Source organism: Stegostoma tigrinum, chromosome 9 (genome assembly GCF_030684315.1).
Source record: "Stegostoma tigrinum isolate sSteTig4 chromosome 9, sSteTig4.hap1, whole genome shotgun sequence".
Lineage (NCBI taxonomy): Eukaryota > Metazoa > Chordata > Chondrichthyes > Orectolobiformes > Stegostomatidae > Stegostoma > Stegostoma tigrinum.
The window spans coordinates 12960999-12970345 of record NC_081362.1 but is presented as its reverse complement, the minus strand read 5'-3'; the positions used below and the strand labels follow the sequence as shown (position 1 = coordinate 12970345).

General features: G+C 44.2%; 1 protein-coding gene across 5 annotated transcripts; it reads left to right on the top strand.

Annotated features, from left to right (window-relative positions):
* The first annotated feature begins 427 nt into the window (after positions 1–427).
* LOC125454603 (paired box protein Pax-1-like) lies at positions 428–9047 on the top strand. Of its 5 annotated transcripts, none has more exons than XR_007248052.2 (6): positions 1130–1216; positions 1455–2081; positions 3286–3428; positions 3579–3819; positions 4350–4456; positions 8234–9047. XR_007248052.2 is itself a non-coding variant. In XM_048535536.2 (5 exons), exons 1-5 carry the CDS (start codon positions 818–820, stop codon positions 8320–8322), a joined length of 1107 nt encoding a protein of 368 aa, XP_048391493.2. In that variant the 5' UTR covers positions 428–817; the 3' UTR covers positions 8323–9047. The 5 variants fall into 5 exon arrangements, 3 of the variants coding, with proteins under 3 accessions (XP_048391493.2, XP_048391492.2, XP_048391491.2); XR_007248053.2 differs by having other exon boundaries at positions 8231–8340; XM_048535536.2 differs by lacking the exons at positions 1130–1216; positions 4350–4456 and adding an exon at positions 428–821 and having other exon boundaries at positions 8231–9047.
* The last annotated feature ends 300 nt before the right edge of the window (positions 9048–9347 follow it).

The window sequence follows — 9347 nt, the reverse complement described above, 5'->3', positions numbered from 1 at the left end:
GTAACTTTCCAACGTTCAAAGTAACATTTCAATGAGAGTAGCGTGGACCCTATCGAAGTGAGAGTCGTGTTTCGGGAGGAAAGGGGAACTGAGTATATCTTTTAAATGCACTTTTTAAAAATCCTCTTTTTGCTGGCAAACATATTTCTCAGAATGGGGTGGTGGGGTGGGGGGTACAGTTTTGCCGTCAACATCCATATAGCCGGGCGTCTTGTGCTTTCGCGAATTGCAATAGCAATTTCTAGTAATGCAGAAATTGCTGCCCTCCCTCCTGACATCGAGGAGCTGCCAAAAAGGCGGAAAGTCTGGGAGCGGAATGAATCATTTCTGCGGCACGCCAGCCAATGGGGAGAGAAGGAAGCCAACAGCAGACTAATAAGAACTGCGCAGCGTGACCATACAGACTGACGTGGAAAAACGCGTAAAATTGATCTGGACTAACTACAGCCTCTAGGATATACAAATTTGCCCTAATCGGGTGAAGATCACCTTGTGCCTAGCTTGCAGTCCCGTCTGAATATTGTTCCCTCTCCACTCGACTGCTCCAGTGACGGTGGCGAAAAGAATTGTGTGTGTGTGTGCGCGTATATGTGAGTGTGTATATGTGTGTGTTTGTCTGTGTATGTGAGGGAGAAGGAGAGAGCAGGGATACGGCCTCTTAGCTCAACTCCATTTCCCCAGTGAGACGATACCAAGGAAAGGGGGGAAATAGCTATCAGCCATTGCAAACGGAGGATTGTTATTTTTTTTTCTCTGTCGCCACCCCCCTCCAGTCTAAAAAGGAAAGATTGCGGAACATTTCTCGCTTCGCTGGGCGATGGGTAAGCACCGAACTCCTCTTCGCATGGTTCAGTGGCGTGAGTTTGATAACAGACTGGAGAACTTGCTGTAATACACGCGAAGGGTCAGAGCCGGAACGAGAGAATTCTCGCCGCTGGATAATTAGACGTGAAGGGATGTTTTTAGAATTGAGAAGCGAGGGGAATAAAGGCGAAACCAACACGTTTATTTGATTACAGAGGTTGCGATTCTGCCTAAGTATTGAGTGGGAAGGCGGGGTTGTGGGGGGGTGGGGGTGGGTGGGGGGGTGGGGGGGGAGATGGAAGGAACTGATGCTGGGCGATTTATAGGAACAGTCTGAATTACAAATAGATAGGAACATTACTCTGATAAGTAATGCATTGCCTGTGCTTTTACAGTGTTACAAACGCTAATGGTAAGGGAAAGGGGAAATCTCACATAATTGGTGAGGTATTGATAATATGGAAGTACTAGACCCCAAAATGCTACACTTTATATTTAATTCTTAGCCCCCACTGGAGCGTTATAATTGCGATAAACTTGCCAGAGAATTTCTCCTTCATCTGCTGCCTGCCACGCGCCTCTTTAATACTTGTTAAATGTTATTTTTTTTGTCTCTTCCTGTTCCTTCCTTTTCCCTTGCTGCCCCGCAGATCAGACGTACGGGGAGGTCAACCAGCTGGGGGGCGTCTTTGTGAACGGGAGACCCCTGCCCAACGCCATCCGCTTGCGGATAGTGGAGCTGGCTCAACTGGGCATTCGGCCGTGTGATATCAGCCGTCAGCTCCGGGTCTCCCACGGCTGCGTGAGCAAAATCTTGGCCCGTTACAACGAGACGGGCTCTATCCTGCCGGGAGCTATAGGAGGTAGCAAGCCCAGGGTCACCACCCCAACCGTGGTGAAGTACATAAGGGAATACAAACAGGGAGACCCGGGGATCTTCGCCTGGGAGATTCGGGACCGGCTGCTGGCGGACGCAGTCTGTGACAAGTACAATGTGCCCTCGGTCAGCTCCATTAGCAGGATCCTCCGCAACAAGATCGGCAACCTGTCGACCTCTGGTCACTACGAAGCCCACAAGCAACTGACCCCCCAGCCCGCCCTGCCTTACAACCCTCTGTACCAGTACTCCTACCCCGGGCACATGCCCCCGGCCGCTGCCAAGGTGGGCAGCTCCGCCGGCGTCCCAGTGCCCGGCCACATTGGCATCCACAGGACCTGGCCGTCCGCTCACTCCGTCTCCAACATCCTCGGGCTCAGAAGCATCGTCGAGCAAACAGGTGAGTGCTCCTTCCAACCCGTCCCTTGCGTTTGAGATGGGGCTCAAGAGAACAAAGATTGGGGCAACAACGTGTTTAAAGAAACGCATATAAATGGACGCACAAACATTTTTGATGATGTATCCGGAATTCATTTGTGATCCTTTATCCCATTTGTCATGCGAAAATACGCCAGTCTCGTTAAATGTACAGCTGTAATCAAAAAGCAGCCACAGCTCGATCTATGATTACAGCAGATATTTAACAAAGCACATCGGTAGATGTAATGTACATGAATAAGATCTTTATTGGAATGCTGGGCAGGAGAAACAGGCTACAACATTCGGTGCATTTAATATTTGTTCTCAGTAAATCCATCCTCTAGGCCTCTCCTGTAACTTGCCAATAGCTTAAAATTAAATTGAGCCCCTTCTCCGAGTGTAATAGTGAATGAGATTCCTCCGGCCAAGAGTAAACAACAAGGTTTTCATTCTTTTGTTTCCTCAGCTCTCTCTCTCTCTCTCTCTACACCATACAGGAAGCGCCCTTGCGGCCTATACTTCCCACTTTGTCTGAACCCTGTGTCCCTGTCTCGATGAACCCTACCCCTTACCTGCAGGCTTCTTACAAACAACAACAGCAAAGAAAGTATTTACTAAACTTTAAACTTACTACAATCTCCTGACCATATTTTTTTTCTCCCGTGGAAGATGAGAAAAAGTGCATAAAAATAAAAAGCCCAGAAGCATCGTTAACTGCTGTTAAATTGTGGAACTCGCCGGCGACAATGTTCCCTAATGTTGACAGTGCTGCAAATGATGCATGGGCTAGTCTTATGTTTGCTGTTTTCCTTTGCTCGAGCAGAGTGCTACATAATAGGCCGGTCTTCATCTGTATCAACCCATTGCAGTTTGAGGGGCTTCTGACAAACCAAACAACACGAGACAAATCGTACAGAGATTTTAAAAAAAACGCAGTTTAATACATGAACATGCATGCATGGCATGGATAGTGTTATTAAATACTTTTTCTGAGAGACGATTGTTGAGAGTGGTTAAAGTGCATTTGGAAAAGAAATCCAAATTCAATGTTGACGAAACATTTCCACTGACACACTTCAGAGAAATGAAAATTCAACTCGGCTGTCTCTGTTACATGGTGAGCGAAACTTGACAGCGGCGTTCACCCGCAATGTTTCTTTTCTGTTTTTTTTAACGCATTTTAGCTGTTCACGGTGGAACGGAGACTTCAGTTTATCAAACCAAAATGGAAGACTGGAATAACGCCAATCGAGCAGCTTTCTCGTCAACTCAAAGCGTCAACGGGATTGAGAAACAGGCAATAGACCCGGATCTGAAGTACCCTCAGGTACTGACCTAAATCCACCTCCCACCCCCCTCCCCATATGTTTTCACACAGTGAGTGATGCCTTCCTATTCTGTCTCTCTCTCTCTGTGCCTCTTGCTCTGATGGTAGCCGCTAAAAGTAACAGCTAACTCCGTGTTTGTTATCATCCAGCCTCCGTCTGGGCTGCCAGCTGTGAGCAGTTTTGTTCCCGCTTGCGCCGTGGGCCCTTACCCCTCTTCGAACCAAGTGCCAGGTTATGGAGTGTACAGTGGGCCCGGAGCAGGCTACATGAGTGGTCATCACTGGCAGTCCCAGAGCAGCAGCCTCTCTCAATCGGCAGGGCCCGGGATTACCATGCACGGAGGAGACATCCACGCACCAATGCCCTTCAAACACCTCTCAGCCAGAGAAGGTAAATGGCTTTGCTCGTTAACATAGGGCCACGGCCCACTTCCTCAAAAAAACAAAATAATGATGAGCTGGACCGTTCGAAAGCAAAATGAGGGTGTTTTCAGGACACCTGGAATGAAACAAAAGTAGCTGATTGAAAAAATATATATATTCCTTAGTGCATCATTCCAGGTAAGAATTGTTAAATCGAACGCAAAACAAATGGTGCAGGTTTTTTTTTGTTAAATATCAGCGCTCATTCGCGTAATGGAGAGCAATGGGATGAAATGGCTGTTTGTCGAAGCACATATAAGTGACAGGAAAGTGAATTTGTGGAGCTTCCCAAAGTACATTTTTCATGTAGGAAGCAGTCCCCTTTGAACTTGTTCAATGTGCCCTTTTCAGACAAGGGACCGCGTTTCTTTGGCGGGGGCTTTGCTGCAAAATTGCGTTTGCTCTCAATCGACTCTGGGAATGTTGCTTATTGCTCTTGGAACAGTTACAATCTAAAGGCAATTATATTTTCCAAAAGCTGCTTTTGTTTCATTCTAGAGACCCACCAATCTTTACATACGGTGCGCAGAGGCAGCCTCTAAGGAGTTGTGTTACTATGGGTTGATGTTGGATTCTCACGTAGTATTTCAGCTGAAAATGACAAGGTGTGCATTATTGATTCATAAGTTTTTGTGTTGTTTTTTTTGCTACCCTCTTACCAATTAGACGTTGCTCAGCGGTTGCTGCTAATTAAGAGCCAGTCTTTAAGGAATCTGGCAGAGAGCTGTGAATAGATTAAAGCTGCCATTCCAACCCTTATTGTGCCTACTCTCAAATTGTATAGCCATGCCCGACTCTTCTACGGGAGCAGCTAATAGCTAAAATGGTAGGCAGTAACGATAATGCAACGCCGCCATTACACTCTCAAATCTCCCAGTTCCAAAATCAGGACTGACCAGTTCCATGCCTGTCCGGACAGGTTCATCACCAAATGTAACCGCCTTAACTAAAGATAGCGCTTACTTTTATTTTTGTGTATAAGACTCTGTTGACGGGAATATCAAGCGGATAACACGGTCGTCTGTCGCAGAGCTTTCCCGTTATTAAGCAATTCGCTATGTTTTGAAGGCAAAAATCCCCATACCCATGTAAGACAGTGCCCAGCTGCGGTTTACCCCAAACCTTTCTGCCCTCTGTTGTGTAGGATTATCTCGGGCTTTCTACATACATTGTCACCAATTAATATCCTAAGCTATTTTTTGTCACCAATTAATACTCCGAGCCGTCGTATTTCAAGTGATATATATCCAATAATATATTTTATCTAACTTAATTCTTCCGACATGTTCAATTTTCCAGTGAACAACGCCGCGGACAACAACGCCTCGCCCAAACTTGCAATTATTTCCAACCATTTGCAATACATTGTTTTCTTCGTATTTGCAGTGAAAGTATCTAAATGTGATAAGCCATACCTTCCCTCTTTACTAACGAAGTGAGAACGTGCTTGAATTCGTTGAAACTAATTGTCTTTATTTATCCTGCAGTATTTTTGTTCCCACACACCTCAGAGAGATTGAGAGAAAAATAGTCTGCTATTTAGAGACCCCGAGCTCTTAAGATTAAAAGGATTACACTGTAGCAGTTAGGAGCATAGGTGTGACAAGCTGACACTGTTGTCTATACTGCGAGAATGGCAATATTTAGAATTCGGCTGTGTGCATTGCAAATCGAGGTTAGTCGAACTAATTAAGTGGACAATCGTTGAAAAAAAAAGTTCTAGATATGAAGTCGACTATTTCCTTTACTTGCTCTTATTTTCCCTCTCTGCTCCGTGTTCGATTCAAGGGCAACTGTTGATGTTCTAAGCTTGCCCTGTCACGATTCACCGACTGACTACTTTTTCTGGCCAAAGCCCATTCTTGTGTTTACAATCGTTGTCAGAGCCGCCTTTGGTTTCTGTGATCAAATCAGTGCAGCGCTCGTTAAAACCATCTGGTCATATTGAATACAACAATTTGCAAATGCGAAAACAATGTGTATTACATATAAAAAGAATCGGCGGAGTTAGGATTTAAAGTCAGAGGGAATGCTGAAGATCAGACATAGGAGGGAACGGTTTGAATTGGGAATTTTTGGACAAATTACTGTTTTCGTATTTGCAAGCATCAAGTAATTGGGTCGGTGAGTCAACAACTTTAACATGCTCGCTCTTCAAAAACACGTGTTTCCAAATCTTTGTATGCAGTGCTGGGCTCAATTTGTCCTTGCTGTTTCTGAATACCTTGGTCCAATGCATTCACGAAAATACATGTGAATATGAACAGAAATGGAAGGGAGCCTGGAACTTGGGCCCAGCAGCTTGTACTTCATTTCAGTTCAGCATCCTGACGTTTACACGATTGTACTCTTCATAAACTGCACGTGGTTGTTTCTGGGGACGATGGGTGGGATTCATAATGGAGAAAACTAGGATACGATTTGCCGTAATAATTCAATACTAGCACGCGATAAAGGAAAGATCAGCGAGTCCTTATAATCCAGAGGGCGCTTTCCTCGTTTGCAAGTCACTTCCAGCTGATTCAGAAAGATGCAGCCCGGTGAGAGAGTCAATCTGGATGCTTCAGGTAAACTTAGTTCCCTTTAAAAAAAAATCCGATTAATTCACAACTGTGGGGGAATCGGAGTTTGGCTGTAATCAAAAGCGAGCGCACAAAAAGACACAGGATCTCTCTGCCAATTGTCGAGTGACTTCAGAGCACGAAATCGCGGGGAGGTGGGCTGATAGGTATCAGGCTCCTGACCTCGAATTGTAAATCTGTGCTAGGAAAGAATTTCAAAGCAAACTAGGTGAACGGCCGTTCAGGAAGTGTGGAATCTCCATTATGGCAGGGCAAGGTGACAGTGCAGAGGGGTCCAGGGATGGGTGTTTCAGAAGATACACTTTGTTTCTACCAGTTGTCTAAAATTATGTCATTAAAATGATTTTAAAAAATGTTGCTGTGCCGATTAAAACACCCTTCCTTCGCCACTCTGAAGTGATTTATTACCATAGCGTAATTTCCCAGAGAACAAGCAGCCCCAGGTAGCAGAGACAGACCATCTCTCTTTATATTAGTAACGGCATAATATATGCCATGAAGTGCCCAAATTCAGTCGAATCTGGAATCACCTGTCCTCTTGATCATTGGCGTTCTTGCCTGGCTGCAGGCCCGACTGGAACCGGGGTTCGACTCTTGAGGTATATGCCGACGGGCAATTCTAAGCATGTCCCCTTCCACATCTCAATCTTTCATGTACCAACCACAAGCCAATGCTGTCGTTTCGATACTCAAGAAATAGTTTTGAGATTGTTTTCATTTACCTGAAACCATGAAGGCGTCGTTTTGCCTCCTTTAAACCAATCGACCTTTTTTTTCAAGCAAATGTCAAAATAAGACAAAAATAAACGATAAACGCCATGTTTATACCAGAAACAGTTAAATGGAGAGCAGCAGAAATACGAAAACGCTGGAACTGCGCAGCAGGGCGGTTAATATCTACTAGGGTTATTATTTCCGTGGAGTTGCTTGACTTTCTGGTTTGAAGGTTTGACATTAAAAGCGAATATCTCGGTATCGGACTCGAAGCAGAGTCGTCTCTCGGCATTTCATGCAAATACCCTGTTTTAAAATCAGATGTCAAAAAAGAAACCCTATCAAAGGACTCTTTCGATTATTAAGAACATATTTGCATCTACATTGGGATTAGCCTATAAATTGAATTTTGTCATCGAGAATCCGGATTGTATATTCGCTGAATATAGTTGCATTTCATTCAGAAAAAGATAGTGTTCCAATCATCGCCTGACTGACAATATTTCCAATCCTAAAAAGTTACTAATCACGCGAATGCACATTTTTAAAGAACATAATAATTTGAGAAATCAAACATCAAGGTTATGAATATCTAGGGTAAAAATGGGATTAGCGAGTTTTGAGAAGATTTGTAGCTCAGGTTGAGTTTCTGGATGTGAGTTTGCTCGCTGAGCTGGGAGGTTAGTTTTCAGACGTTTCGTCACCATTCTAGGTAACATCATCAGTGAGCCTCCGTTGAAGCGCCGGTGTTATGGTTATGGGTATGGTGTTATGGTTTAAAATAGAAAGCGGGACATAACACCAGCGCTTCACCGGAGGCTCACTGATGATGTTACCTAGAATGGTGACGAAACGTCTGAAAACTAACCGTCCAGCTCAGCGAGCAAACTCACATCCCTAAAAATGGGATCTTAACGAATTCGCCTTTAGTTATCCTTCCCTCGTGCAGTTCAAGCTTTCGGAAAATCGACGTATTAACCTAAGAGCTAAAATAAAACAAAAAGGCTTTTTTTCTGAGCGAGCGACTCGCTGGTCTGAATTATCAAGGCATTTTATTCCGGTGTCTCCTTGCTTTTGTTTCAGCAGCAGAGAGAAAACCCGTGAGCCCCGTTAATAAAGCCACTGAAACTCTTAGCAGCGCGCACGGCCTCTCAATCCCAGCCTCCAGCACGTAAAAGACTCTTCCCCCCACCCCAGACACACAACTCCGAGCGTAACACAAGCGATGGTACCAAATTCAAGAAACTAAAGGAGTTCCGCAGGAGATCGAATGAATGATAAGGCTTACTTCCAGGAACTTTGGGTCTGCTATTTTATTTTATTTCGATTTTAAGGACCTGTTGGGAATAATCAAAGATATTTGGAAGACTACGTGCAGTGAGGCGATGGGGAGACAATGCTTGGATCCGCTAAAGACATTTCCGTCCCCTTGCCTCCAGCGAATAACACTTCCTCAGTTCAGGCGCGGTGTTGGTGGCGGGGAGGCCGATCTGCTTTGATTTCGTTTCATGTATTTGTGAAATGTCGAGAAATCATATTTGTATCGTAGCTGATAGGAATATAAGCCATAATATAACCAAAAAAAAGAATTCCGATTTTACTGTTCATTAATGCAGGCTTCGCCCATAAATAGGATGCCACCCGTTCCCCTACAGGCAACGGGAGACTTCCTCAGTAATGTATAATGTGTTTGGATATATCTTTAAGAAACCGGACACTTGTCTAATACATACAGCTACCGGCTGGCGCCACAGACCATGTGAACAAGTTGTGAACATTTTGATGTATATCCGAGACTGTAAATGTACAAATATTTTTGCCCTCGCGGTCTATTTTATATTTTTATATTTTGAATTTAAAAATGCATTTATGTTGAAATAAAACAACCATCAAATCAGAAGATGCATCATACCTATGGGTGTGTGTGCGCGCGCGATGAGGCTGGGGAGTCGGTGCGTTTGTTGTTTGCTATTTGCAACATTATTTGTTTCATTATTGAATTGCCAATAACGAAAAAAAATCCATTTTTTGTTCAAGGGTCAATAGAGGTATGCAGAATAAAGTAAGTGAATGAGACAGAGGAAAAAGTACAACCTGCTTTCTTGCTACACAGAATTCTTCACAAAAATAACCCTAGTCAGTTTTTTTTACCTCATTCACTTACTTTATTCTGTACATCTGTTAGCCCATGGTTTAACTG

Excerpts from the sequence above, each read along its gene's own strand:
- LOC125454603 (XM_048535534.2), top strand. The coding sequence starts at position 1,177 with ATGCATTGCCTGTGCTTTTACAGTGTTACAAACGCTAATG. Across the intron at positions 1,217-1,454 it reads CAGTGTTACAAACGCTAATG|ATCAGACGTACGGGGAGGTC; the intron begins GTAAGGGAAAGG and ends GCTGCCCCGCAG. Across the intron at positions 3,820-8,230 it reads ACACCTCTCAGCCAGAGAAG|CAGCAGAGAGAAAACCCGTG; the intron begins GTAAATGGCTTT and ends CTTTTGTTTCAG.